The sequence below is a fragment of the Oncorhynchus kisutch genome, linkage group LG16, assembly GCF_002021735.2.
Source record: "Oncorhynchus kisutch isolate 150728-3 linkage group LG16, Okis_V2, whole genome shotgun sequence".
In the NCBI taxonomy this organism is placed as follows: domain Eukaryota; kingdom Metazoa; phylum Chordata; class Actinopteri; order Salmoniformes; family Salmonidae; genus Oncorhynchus; species Oncorhynchus kisutch.
In genome coordinates this window covers 9,335,996-9,350,243 of record NC_034189.2, presented here as the reverse complement: position 1 = coordinate 9,350,243, position 14,248 = coordinate 9,335,996, and the positions used below count along the sequence as shown (strand labels likewise).

Below are 14,248 nucleotides of genomic sequence, written 5' to 3'. Positions count from 1 at the left end.
GAATTGGCTCTGGAAGCCATGTGGCTCAGTTAGCACTTGCAATGCTAAGGTTGTGGGGAAAAGAAATGTCTGCACTTGCTACTACTGTAAGTTGCTCTGGATAAGAGCGTCTGATAAATGGCTAAATTGTAAATCAAGCCAAAATACTCCATCTAAACATGAATTGATTCTCAATTGCGGTACTGTTCTAGAAACAGAAATCACACTTCCTCTAAACAGTTTTAACACAATTGCAGCCGACCAGTATTTTTCAGTAGCAACACGTTTGTGGCGTCCACCTTCCGATTACACACAGGTGTTGGGAGATGCAGTGTGCTAATTATCCCAGGTAGTCCCGTCATCAGTCGGTCTTCTGTAAACACGCGCTGTGACATGGAGTTATGGCCGTGTGGGAGTTCTAAACCCAATAAAAGGTGTCTTATCAATTTAACCTTTTTGTTTGACAATTATTATTTCTCGAGGTTATGAAATAAGGACATTAGGCGTCCAAAAAACGTACAGCAAGAGATGAGTGTCAATGTTCAGACTGAGCGTCGGGGCTCTTAACTATAAACTCCACCCATACAGAAGACCCCTTCTTCCAATGACTCTTATACGGAGTCATGGTCAAGGGCTACAATACTCAATGCAAATCTCTCACTCAAAGTTTATTATAAACAGTATATGAATAAAACATGTATGTACAGCAGTAGTTTTTATGTGGCAAGTCAGTTAAGAACATATTCTTATTTACAATGTTGGGTCTAGGAACAGTGGGTAAACTGCCTTGTTCAGGGGCAGAAAGACAGATTTTTACCTCGTCAGCTCAGGGATTCGATCTAGCAACCTTTCGGTTACTGGCCCAACTCTCTAACCACTTGGCTATCTGCAGGATGAGCCATGACTAGAATACAGTATGTAAACAAAGTGACCAGTGTTTATTGACTATGTACATAGGGCAGCAGGTACTGGGTAGTAGCCGGATAGTAACATTTAATTTACATTTTTTAATTTTACCTTTATTTTACTAGGCAAGTCAGTTAAGAACAAATTCTTATTTTCAATGACGGCCTAGGAACAGTGGGTTAACTGCCTGTTCAGGGGCAGAACGACAGATTTTGTACCTTGTCAGCTCGGGGATTTGAACTTGCAACTTTTCAGTTACTAGTCCAATGCTCTAACCACTAGGCTACCCTGCCGCCCCTCCACTCTAACCACTAGGCTACCCTGCCGCCCCTGCCCAACATTGACTAAGGTTGCTTTCACATATCCCTTTATGATCCGGATCGTGGAGTGTTTGGTACCCTGATTTGCGCTATAAAGCATGTGTGAAACAAATCCTGAGCCTTTTTGAGTAACGGGTCCAGGACCAGAGTACCAGGTTCTAAAAATAGCTCGCTAATGTCATGTAGAATGTGCATCGTGCTAATCGCAACATGAAACTATTGTTTTTCAGGTTTTGTGAAAGATGAACTTATTCTGTACTATTCTCACAAACAAGTTCCAGGAAACCGAACCAGGGTACTGAATTTTCTACGTGAAAAAGCCCATGACAGGGTACTGGGCAGAGGTCAGATAGTGGGTGAAGTCTGATGGCCTGGAGATGGAAGCTGTTTTATCAGTCTCTCAGTCCCAGCTTTTATGCACCTGTACTGTCTCCTACTTCTCATGATGCTCTCAATGTTGCATATATAGAAGTTTGTGAGGGTCTTAAGGACCAAGCTGAATTTCTTCATCATCCTGATGGTTGAAGAGGCGCTGTTTCCGCCTCCTTCACCACACCGTCTGTGTGAAGGGACGCTGAGGAACTTGAAGCTCTTGACCCTCCACTGCAGCCCTGTGGATGTGGATGGGAGCGTGCTCTCTCTGCTGTCTCCTGTAGTCCATTACCTTTGTTTTCAAATCAAATATTATTGGTCACATGGTTAGCAGATGTTAATGCGAGTGTAGCTTGTTCTAGTTCCGACCGTGCAGTAATATCTAACAAGTAATCTAACAATTACCCAACAACTACCTAATACACACATATCTAAAGGGGTGAATAAGAATATGTACATATAAATATATGGATGAGCGATGGCCGAGCTGCAAAGGCGAGATGCAATAGATGGTATAGAATACAGTTGAAGTCTGAAGTTTACATACACCATAGCCAAATACATTTAAACTGTTTTTCACAATTCCTGACATTTAATCCTAGTAGAAATTCCCTGTCTTAGGTCAGTTCGCAATTGTAAATGAGAACTTGTTCTCAACTTGCCTACCTGGTTAAATAAAGGTAAAATAAAAAATAAAAAATAAAGTTAGGATCACCACTTTATTTTAAGAATGTGAAATGTCAGAATAATAGAGTGATTTATTTCAGCTTTTATTTAATTCAAAGTATTTGGTAGCATTGCCTTTAAATTGTTTAACTTGGGTCAAACGTTTTGGGCAGCCTTCCACAAGCTTCCCACAATAAGTTGGGTGAATTTTGGCCCATTCCTCCTGACAGAGCTGGTGTTACTGAGCCATGTGTGTAGGCCTCCTTGCTCGAACACACTTCTTCAGTTCTGCCCACAAATCTTCTATGGTATTGAGGTCGGGGCTTTGTGATGGCCACACCAATACCTTGTCTTTGTTGTCCTTAAGCCATTTTGCCACAACTTTGGAAGTAATGCTTGGGGTGATTGTCCATTTGGAAGACCCATTTGCGACCAAGCTTTAACTTCCTGATGTCTTGAGATTTATCCACATAATGTTATTTCCTCATGATGCCATCTATTTTGTGAAGTGCACGAGTCCCTCCTGCAGCAATGCACCCCCACAACATGATGCTGCCACCCCCATGCTTCACGGTTAGGATGGTGTTCTTGGGCTTGCAAGCCTCCCCCTTCTTCCTCCAAACATAACGATGGTCATTATGGCCAAAATATTATATTTTTGTTTCATCAGACCAGAGGACATTTATCAAAAAAGTACAATCTTTGTCCCCATGTGCAGTTGCAAACCGTAGTCTGGCTTTTTTTAATGTCAGTTTTGGAGCAGTGGCTTCTTCCTTGCTGAGAGGCCTTTCAGGTTATGTCGATATGGATATAGATACTTTTGTACCTGTTTCCTCCAGCATCTTCACAAGGTCCTTTGCTGTTGTTCTGGGATTGATTTGCACTTTTCGCACCAAAGTACGTTCATCTCTAGGAGACAAAACATGTCTCCTTCCTGAGTGGTATGACGGCTACATGGTCCCATGGTTTATACTTGCGTACTATTGTTTGTACAGATGAACATGGTATCTTCAGGCTTTTGGAAATTGCTCCCAAGGATGAACCAGACTTGTGGAGGTCTACAATTTTTTTCTTCCTGAGGTCTTTGCTGATTTCTTTTGATTTTCCCATGATGTCAAGCAAAGAGGCACTGGGTTTGAAGGTAGACCTTGAAATACATCCACAGGTACAACTCCAATTGACTCAAATGATGTAAATCAGCCTATCAGAAGCTTCTAAAGCCATGACATTTTCTGGAATTTTCCAAGCTGTTTAAAGGCACAGTCAACAAGGTGTATGCAAACCTCTGACCCACTGGAATTGTGATACAGTGAAATAATCTGTCTGTAAACAATTGTTGGAAAAATTACTTGTGTCCTGCACAAAGTAGATTTGCCAAAACTATATTAAGAAATTTGTGGAGTGGTTGAAAAACAAGTTTTAATGACGCCAATCTAAGTGTTTGTAAACTTCTGACTTCAACTGTACATATGAGATGAGTAATGTAGGATATGTAAACATTATTAAAGTGGGGTTATTTAAAGTGACTAGTGATACCTTTTATTATGTCCATTTATTAAAGTGGCCAGAGATTTGAGTCTGTATGTTGGCAGCAGCCTCTCTGTTAGTGATGGCTGTTTAACAGTCTGATGGCTTTGAGATAGAAGCTGTTTTTCAGTCTCTCGGTCCCTGCTTTGATGCACCTGTACTGACCTCGCCTTCTGGATGGTAGCGGTGTGAACAGGCCATGGTCCGGGTGGTTGTTGTCCTTGATGATCTTTTTGGCCTTCCTGTGACATCGGGTGCTGTAGGTGTCCTGGAGGGCACGTAGTTTGCCCCCGGTGATGCGTTGTGCAGTTGCCGTACCTGGCTGTGATACAGCCCGACAGGATGCTCTCAATTGTGCATCTGTAAAAGTTTGTCAGGATTTTGGGTGACAAGCCACATTTCTTCAGCCTCCTGAGGTTGAAGTGTCGCTGTTGCTCCTTCACCACACTGTCTGTGTGGGTGGACCATTTCAGTTTGTCTGTGATGTGTACTCCAAGGAACTTAACTTTCCACCTTCTCCACTGCTGTCCCTTTGATGTGAATAGGGGTCTGCTGTTTCCTGAAGTCCACGATAATCTCCTTTTGTTTTGTTGTTGAGTGAGAAGTTGTTTTCCTGATACCACACTGAGTGCCCTCACCTCCTCCCTGTAGGCGGTTTCGTCATTGTTGGTAATCAGGCCCACCACTGTTGTCATCAGCAAACTTAATAATTGAGTTGGAGATGTGGGTGAACAGGGAGTACAGGAGGGAGCTGAGCACGCACCCCTGTGGGACCCTCGTGTTGAGGATCAGCGTAGTGGAGGTGTTGTTGCCTACCTTCACCACCTGGGGTCAGCCCTTCAGGAAGTCCAGAACCCAGTTGCACAGGGCGGGGTTCAGACCCAGGGTCCTGATCTTAATGATAAGCTTGGAGGTGTTGAAGGCTGAGCTACAGTCAAACAGCATTCTTACATAAGTATTCATCTTGTTCAGATGGGATAAGGCAGTGTGTAGTGCGATGGCGTTGCCTGTGGATCGGTTGTGGTGGTATGCGAAATGTGGTGGGTTTAGGGTCTCAGGTAAGATGATATGATCCTTAACTAGCCTCTGAAAGCACTTCATGATGAGAGTAGTGAGTCCTACAGGGAGATGGTCCCTAGTTAAGGTAACTGAACTAAATGACTCTCTCTCACTGTGTTTTCCCACTAGGGACCATGTAGTGGAGAGCTGGGTTCCTCTGAAGGCCCGGGTCAGAAAACTACTTGTGAAGAAAGAAAAAGATGTGAAGACAAGTTCTCGTGGCGAGATTGAATCCCCAAAGATCCACTTTATAGCGCGAGTAAAATGTAAAGGTGATCTCCGATTGAGCCGACATACGAAGCATTTACCGTGAATGCAATCTCTGCGAATGTGGAAACATTTGCCTTTAAATTTCAATCGTACTATTGCGCAGATCTTCACTGCAGATTAAGGGCAGCAGGTAGCCTAGCAGGTAACCGAAAGGACGCTCGTTTGAATCCCCGAGCTGGCAAGGTGGAAAAATCTGACGTTCTTCCCTTGAGTAAGGCAGTTAAGCCTCAACAACAAAGGCAGCCACCCGCACCACTCTAATTCAGAGTTTTGGTTAAATGCGGAAGACACATTTCGTTTGAAGGCATATCCTTTTTCCCTTCCCTTAAATCTATGCCTGACTATAGATGGACTCTTCGCAGTAGTTATCGAGCAGCAGTGATTGTGTTAGGCAAAAGGTGAGTAAGTAAGCCTCGTCCGAGCCAGAACGACCCATAAGCCAAAGGTGATCCTATACCAGGGCTGTTTGTTGTTTGAAACTGGGGTGAGGGAAGCGTTCAAAAAACACAGTGTTGTACAACTGTTTGTCATTGATGTATAGGTGAGCGTTCAGAGTCCTACCAGGGCTGTTTGTTGTTTGAAACTGGGGTGTAGCTTGATGCTCTTCTCTGCTGGACTGAAGCTGGGGGAGTGGTTGGTAGAGACACACACGTGTTTGTTTTACTATACTTGGGGGGACCCATAACATTTAAAATCCTATTTTCCCTAATTGTAATCCTGACCTTTAAGCCTAAAATAGCCTTTTTCCTTGTGGGGACTAATAATGTTTCTTGTTTTAGCATAGTCAAATCACACACACACACGGGTCAAGTGCAAGGTGGACTTACGGTCTAGGTTGGTCTCGTTAATAGTGTCAGTTGTGTTAGATAATTAGGTCTAGGTTGGTCAGTGGTCGCCCCCCAGTGGTCAGACTAAGATATGACAGAAATATGGGAGGAGCCGTCCTTTCTCGTTTGAAAGTTAGGCTGGTAGCGCCCCACGCAGAGATGCAAAACACAATTTGTACAGCAGAGAGGTTGTCTAAGAGTCACCAGTATAGACCCATCCATTAGTATTGTCAGGTCTGGTGTACTTACATCTGTGACTGTGTGTACCTACCACAGGAGGATGGCTGGCACCTTAATTAGGGGAGGACAGGCTCATGGTAATGGCTGGAGCGGAATGAGGGGAATTCATATCAAACACATGGTTTCCATGTGTTTGATTCCATTCGCTACGTTCCAGCCGTTATTATGAGCCGTCCTCCCCTTCAGCAGCCTGTTGGTGCTCTTATAGCAGAACCTCCTAAACATGGCCCAGTGTCACTGTCAATCTACAGAACGGAGACGCAGGAACACTGTCATTCAGATGGTGACAAGGGTGCTATTCGTGATTCTCTGTGAAGTGCTGGTCAGGGTATCCGTTAGTTAGCTGTCATTCCACCCCTTGCCACTCCTGTCTTGCTAAACATCAACACAATCTTTGGCATATGATACGGAGTACAAGGAGTGGAGTGTCAGCTAAGTAGGCGGGTACCCAGGTGACTGAAGCGCTACACATCTCCAACTAAAGCCGTCCCTCGGGGGGCCCCGAGGGATCTGGATTAAGTGTTCAACTGTTTCTCAATGTCTTCCTCTCACTCTGTTGTTCATAGACAGTGGAGACAAAATAGACTCTTACGTGACACATCAGGGCTCAATGTCATGGCACTGTCATTCATTTCAACGGTATATATAAGAGTACAGGCAAATCTGTCGTATGTGAACAGCGCAATAGCTGAACCATTGACTTGAATTAGTTTGGTGGTATTGAATTAGGTAGGTCTGGTTTTATCTTCTGGTTTGTCATAATACTCATCTGGTTTTTACAGTCTCACATTCAATCTATCACTTTGCCAGTGTGAACTTCTACAGGAGAATGTCCCTCTACACTCTCTGGATTAGAAATGGAATGTTAGAACTATGATGTCACACTGGTCAGAACTAGCTCTCTGCTGTGTCCTTTGGAATAGAATGTTGTGACTCAGAATGTCATATCACAACGATCCATAACCATGATGTCACAATGGCCGGGCTGTTCTGACCAATCCAAGCCATGGTAATTATGTAGCCTTGTCAGCAAGTGAGAGAAGAATCGTTAAAAATAACAGAATGCTTTCACAAATGTTTACTACAAAACGTTGTGTATATTTCAGAATTGCATTACAGTTATTAAAAAACATACCTCAGACTATATTCTCTTAATATGATTAAACATAAATCGTTCCTGCTGATATATTTCGATTCACAGTACAATTGATGGACAGTTGCGGTGTGCTTGTTAGCTAAAGACCTCCCTCTTGTGGAGAGTTATTAGAAGTACAAGAAACCAGAGCTAATCAAATCAAGGACATATTATTGGTCAAATAAATCCAAAGCACTTAATTATTTGTCCAATCCCAAACGTTGCCCTACTTATAGCTGCATCCTGATTGGTCAAGCTTGTGAGGCTTCGTTTGAATTGGTTCAGAGGCGATTCCTCATTGACTGCTTTGAAAGGAGTGTTTGTAGAAGACTTGTGCGTTGTCGGCGTAGTTGAGTGTTACCGTGGCGCCCGCGCTCTTCGCGCCGAGAACCGCGCCGCCTAGCGCCGACCCCGATGACTGCCTCAGGGTCAGCAGGTTGTAACCGTAGAAATTACCCTTGAAGGCAGGCGTGGACTCCAACTCCGCCAGGACCTCTGTGAAACCTGCCCACGAGACAGTTAGAGCTTAGCTGAACCCAATTATTTATATATATACACACACTAGATGACTGACAGGGGGTGCTGTTTGGAAGCCATTGCTCCATCTTGGTACTCTCCCACATTTAAAGAAATATTTAGAAATGAAAGCTATAGAAATGCATGTATTAATGTCTACATTTGTTCTATTAAACACTTTAATGCATAATGTTAAATTATATTAAACAAATTAAAACACACTACATGACCAAACATATGTGGACACCTGCTTGGGGGAACATCTCGTTCCAAAATCATGGGGATTAATATGGAGTTGGTCCCCCCTTTGCTGCTATAACAGCCTCCACTCTTCTGGGAAGGCTTTCCACTAGATGATGGAACATTGCTGCATTGACTTGCTTCCATTCAGCCACAAGAGCATTAGTGAGGTTGGGCGATTAGGCCTGGCTCATTGTCACGCTGAAGCAGGAAAGGGCCTTCCCTAAACTGTTGCCACAAAGTTGGAACCACAGCATGATCTAGAATGTCACTGTATGCTGTAGTGTTAAGATCTCCCTTCACTGGAACTAAGGGGCCTAGCCCGAACCATGGAAAAACAGCCCCAGAGCATTATTCCTCCTCCACCAAACTTTACAGTTAGCACTATGCATTTGGGGAGGTAGCGTTTCTCCTGGCATCCGCCAAACCCAAATTAATCAGTCGGGCTGCCAGATGGTAAAGTGTGATGTATCCCGACAGAGAATGCGTTTCCACTGCTCCAGAGTCCAATGGTGGCGCGCTTCACCCCACTTCAGCCGACGCTTGGCGTTGCGCATGGGGATCTTAGTGTCATTTTGACATCCATTGTGGACTGTTGGCTTGAAAAAGCTCATCTTTATGTTGACCTGGGAAATCCTTAGCCTGGTCCCAGATCTATTTGTGCCATCATCCCATTCCAAACATGTTTAACAAGGAGTGGGATGTTAGCACAAACAGACTAGTACCCAGGCTAGGAAATCCTGCCATAAGAGGACATTTTGACAACAGACTGGACTGATCCAACAACAGTCAGTTACAACCCACCTGGCTTCAGCAGCTCCCAGCTCTTCCACACTGATCCAACAACAGTCAGTTACAACCCACCTGGCTTCAGCAGCTCCCAGCTCTTCCACACTGATCCAACAACAGTCAGTTACAACCCACCTGGCTTCAGCAGCTCCCAGCTCTTCCACACTGATCCAACAACAGTCAGTTACAACCCACCTGGCTTCAGCAGCTCCCAGCTCTTCCACACTGATCCAACAACAGTCAGTTACAACCCACCTGGCTTCAGCAGCTCCCAGCTCTTCCACACTGATCCAACAACAGTCAGTTACAACCCACCTGGCTTCAGCAGCTCCCAGCTCTTCCACACTGATCCAACAACAGTCAGTTACAACCCACCTGGCTTCAGCAGCTCCCAGCTCTTCCACACTGATCCAACACACAAGATGGGTAGACACTGTTCACCTGTCAACAGAGCCTGATGTAGAGAGACAGACACAGAGACAGGGAGATAAGGGGGGTACAATATCAGTGTAATCTGTTGAACCTTATATACGGCATCATAGAAAAGGGTGAAAGTACAGTACATTCTGAAAGTATTCAGACCCTTTGACCTTTTCCACATTTTGTTACGTTACAGCCTTATTCTAAAATGGATTAAAACAAATTCCCATCTACACATAATACCCCATAACGACATCACAATACCCCATAATGACATCACAATACCCCATAATGACAAAGCAAAAACAGGGTTAGAAATTTTTGCACATTGAGCTCAGGTGCTTAAAATTGAGCTCCGGTGCTTCCTGTTTCAATTGATCATCCTTGAGATGTTTCTACAACTTGGAGTCCACCTGTGGTAAATTCAATTGATTGGACATGATTTGGAAATGCACACACCTGTCTATATAATGTTCCACAGTTGGAAGTGCATGTCAGAACAAAAACCAAGTCATGAGGTCGAAGGAATTGTCCGTAGAGCTGCGAGACGGGATTGTGTCGAGGCACAGATCTGGGGAAGGGTACCAAAAATGTATGCAGCATTGAAGGTCCCCAAGAACACAGTGGCCTCCATCATTCTTAAATGGAAGAAGTTTGGAATCACCAAGACAACTTATATTTGGCCGAACGGACAAACTGAGCAATCGGGGGAGAAGGGCTTTGGTCAGGGAGGTGACCAAGAACCCGATGGTTAATCTGATAGAGCTCTAGAGTTCCTCTGTGGAGATGGGAGAACTTTCCAGAAGGACAACCATCTGTGCAGCACTCCACCAATCAGGCCTTTATGGTAGAGTTGTCAGACGGAAGCCACTCCTCAGTAAAAGGCACATGACAACCCGCTTGAAGTTTGTCAAAAAGCACCTAAAGACTCTCAGACCATGAGAAACAAGGTTCTCTGGATTGAACTCTTTGGCCTGAATGCCAAGCTTCACGTCTGAAGGAAACATGGCACCATCCCTACAGTGAAGCATGGTGGTGGCAGCATCATGCTGTGGGGATGTTTTTCAGTGGCAGGGACTGGGAGCCTAGTCAGGATTGAGGGAAAGATAAACGGAGCAAAGTACAGAGAGATCCTTGATGAAAACCTGCTCCAGAGCGCTCACGACCTCAGACTGGGGTGAAGGTTCACCTTCCAACAGGACAACGACCCTAAGCACGCAGTCAGGACAACACAGGAGTGGCTTCAGGACAAGTCTCTTAATGTCATTGAGTGGCCCAGCCAGAGCCTGGATTTGAACCCGATTGAACATCTCTGGAGAGACCTGAAAATAGCTGTGCAGCGACGCTCCCCATCCAACCTGACAGAGCTTGAGAGGATCTGCAGAGAAGAATGGGAGAAACTCCCCAAATACAGGTGTGCCAAGCTTGTAGCGTCAAACCCAAGAAGACTTGTAGCGTTATACCCAAGAAGACTTGTAGCGTCATACCCAAGAAGACTTGTAGCGTCATACCCAAGAAGACTTGTAGCGTCAGACCCAAGAAGACTTGTAGCGTCAGACCCAAGAAGACTTGTAGCGTCATACCCAAGAAGACTTGTAGCGTCATACCCAAGAAGACTTGTAGCGTCAGACCCAAGAAGACTTGTAGCGTCAGACCCAAGAAGACTTGTAGCGTCAGACCCAAGAAGACTTGTAGCGTCAGACCCAAGAAGACTTGTAGCGTCAGACCCAAGAAGACTTGTAGCGTCAGACCCAAGAAGACTTGTAGCGTCATACCCAAGAAGACTTGTAGCGTCATACCCAAGAAGACTTGTAGCGTCATACCCAAGAAGACTTGTAGCGTCAGACCCAAGAAGACTTGTAGCGTCAGACCCAAGAAGACTTGTAGCGTCAGACCCAAGAAGACTTGTAGCGTCAGACCCAAGAAGACTTGTAGCGTCAGACCCAAGAAGACTTGTAGCGTCAGACCCAAGAAGACTTGTAGCGTCAGACCCAAGAAGACTTGTAGCGTCAGACCCAAGAAGACTTGTAGCGTCAGACCCAAGAAGACTTGTAGCGTCAGACCCAAGAAGACTTGTAGCGTCAGACCCAAGAAGACTTGTAGCGTCAGACCCAAGAAGACTTGTAGCGTCAGACCCAAGAAGACTTGTAGCGTCAGACCCAAGAAGACTTGTAGCGTCAGACCCAAGAAGACTTGTAGCATCAGACCCAAGAAGACTTGTAGCGTTATACCCAAGAAGACTTGTAGCGTCATACCCAAGAAGACTTGTAGCATCAGACCCAAGAAGACTTGTAGCATCAGACCCAAGAAGACTTGTAGCGTCATACCCAAGAAGACTTGTAGCGTCAGACCCAAGAAGACTTGTAGCGTCAGACCCAAGAAGACTTGTAGCGTTATACCCAAGAAGACTTGTAGCGTCAGACCCAAGAAGACTTGTAGCGTCATACCCAAGAAGACTTGTAGCGTCAGACCCAAGAAGACTTGTAGCGTCATACCCAAGAAGACTTGTAGCGTCATACCCAAGAAGACTTGTAGCGTCATACCCAAGAAGACTTGTAGCGTCATACCCAAGAAGACTTGTAGCGTCATACCCAAGAAGACTTGTAGCGTCATACCCAAGAAGACTTGTAGCGTCAGACCCAAGAAGACTTGTAGCGTCAGACCCAAGAAGACTTGTAGCATCATACCCAAGAAGACTTGTAGCATCATACCCAAGAAGACTTGTAGCATCATACCCAAGAAGACTTGTAGCGTCATACCCAAGAAGACTTGTAGCGTCATACCCAAGAAGACTTGTAGCGTCAGACCCAGAGACTTGTAGCGTCAGACCCAAGAAGACTTGTAGCGTCATACCCAAGAAGACTTGTAGCGTCATACCCAAGAAGACTTGTAGCGTCATACCCAAGAAGACTTGTAGCGTCATACCCAAGAAGACTTGTAGCGTCATAACCCAAGAAGACTTGTAGCGTCATACCCAAGAAGACTTGTAGCGTCATACCCAAGAAGACTTGTAGCGTCATACCCAAGAAGACTTGTAGCGTCATACCCAAGAAGACTTGTAGCGTCATACCCAAGAAGACTTGTAGCGTCATACCCAAGAAGACTGTAGCGTCATACCCAAGAAGACTTGTAGCGTCATACCCAAGAAGACTTGTAGCGTCAGACCCAAGAAGACTTGTAGCGTCATACCCAAGAAGACTTGTAGCGTCATACCCAAGAAGACTTGTAGCGTCATACCCAAGAAGACTTGTAAGCGTCATAACCCAAGAAGACTTGTAGCGTCATACCCAAGAAGACTTGTAGCGTCATACCCAAGAAGACTTGTAGCGTCAGACCCAAGAAGACTTGTAGCGTCAGACCCAAGAAGACTTGTAGCGTCAGACCCAAGAAGACTTGTAGCGTCATACCCAAGAAGACTTGTAGCGTCATACCCAAGAAGACTTGTAGCGTCGTACCCAAGAAGACTTGTAGCGTCAGACCCAAGAAGACTTGTAGCGTCGTACCCAAGAAGACTTGTAGCGTCATACCCAAGAAGACTTGTAGCGTCATACCCAAGAAGACTTGTAGCGTCGTACCCAAGAAGACTTGTAGCGTCAGACCCAAGAAGACTTGTAGCGTCAGACCCAAGAAGACTTGTAGCGTCAGACCCAAGAAGACTTGTAGCGTCAGACCCCAAGAAGACTTTAGCGTCATACCCAAGAAGACTTGTAGCGTCAGACCCAAGAAGACTTGTAGCGTCATACCCAAGAAGACTTGTAGCGTCAGACCCAAGAAGACTTGTAGCGTCATAACCCAAGAAGACTTGTAGCGTCATACCCAAGAAGACTTGTAGCGTCATACCCAAGAAGACTTGCTACTGTAATTGCTGCTTCAACAAAGTAAAGGGTCTGAATACTTATGAAATTGTCATTTCATTTTTTATTTTTTATACATTTGCAAAGAAAATCCTAAAACCTGTTTTTGCTTTGTCATTATGGGGTATTGTGTGTAGATTGATGGAAAAACAAAATTTAATCAATCTTAGAATAAGGCTGTAACGTAACAAATTTTGCGCTGTATGTGGGTAAAATGTGTGTGTGTCTCACCTGTTGTGCTTTAGGTAGTACAGCCACTATGTGTTGGGCCAGGACCCTGCCTGCCAGGGTGAACAGATACTGACACAGAGCATCACCAGCTTTAGCCCCTGTAACTCACAATAGTGCACATTTATAGATCAATAAAAAATATGGAATATCGTATGAGGTTGATTAAAACCATTCAACACACGAGTCCAGTCCCAACACACAGTCCAGTCCCAACACACGAGTCCAGTCCCACACACGAGTCCAGTCCCAACACACGAGTCCAGTCCCAACACACGAGTCCAGTCCCAACACACGAGTCCAGTCCCAACACACGAGTCCAGTCCAAACACACTTACGCTGTTGGGAGAGTGAAAATAAGAGGATAACTAACCTTCAGCTAATTTCTGGCAGAGTCCTGCAAAGTGAGACTTCTGGAAGTTTCTATAGAGATGAGGGAGCATCCCCATCAAGTCTGATACCTGTAGGGAGAGAGAGAGAGAGAAGGGAAGGGAGAGAGAAGGGGAGGGACAGAGAGGGGAGAGAGAAGGGGAGGGAGAGTGAGGCGAGGGGAAGGGAGGGAGAGAGAAGGGGAGAGAGAGAGGGGGGAGAGAGAGAGGGGAAAGGGGAGAGAGAGAGAGAGGGGGGGAAGGGGGAGAGAGAGAGAGAGGGGGGGAAGGTGAGAGAGAGAGAGAGAGGGGGGGAAGGGAGAGAGAGAGGGAAGGGGGAGAGAGAGAGAGAGAGGGGGGGAAGGGAGAGAGAGAGAGGGGGAAGGGGAGAGAGAGAGAGGGGAGGGGAGGGAGAGAGGGGGGGAAGGGGAGAGAGAGAGGGGGAAGGGAGAGAGAGAGGGGAAGGGGAGGAGAGAGGGGGAAGGGGAGAGAGAGAGGGGAAGGGAGAGAGAGTGGGGGAGAGAGAGAGGGG

At 45.5% G+C, this 14,248-nt stretch overlaps 1 protein-coding gene across 2 annotated transcripts in view; it reads right to left on the bottom strand.

Annotated features, from left to right (window-relative positions):
- Nucleotides 1-7,229: 7,229 nt before the first annotated feature.
- Nucleotides 7,230-14,248, bottom strand: part of nagk (N-acetylglucosamine kinase) — an 18,386-nt gene continuing 11,367 nt past the window's right edge. For both annotated transcript variants that reach the window (XM_031791735.1, XM_031791736.1), the window contains 4 exons: nt 13,722-13,809; nt 13,352-13,449; nt 9,222-9,300; nt 7,230-7,805 (listed from right to left, as the gene is read on the bottom strand). In XM_031791735.1, the coding sequence (XP_031647595.1) occupies nt 7,597-7,805; nt 9,222-9,300; nt 13,352-13,449; nt 13,722-13,809 (474 nt within the window). In that variant the 3' untranslated portion in view covers nt 7,230-7,596. The remainder of the gene's footprint in view (nt 7,806-9,221; nt 9,301-13,351; nt 13,450-13,721; nt 13,810-14,248) is intronic.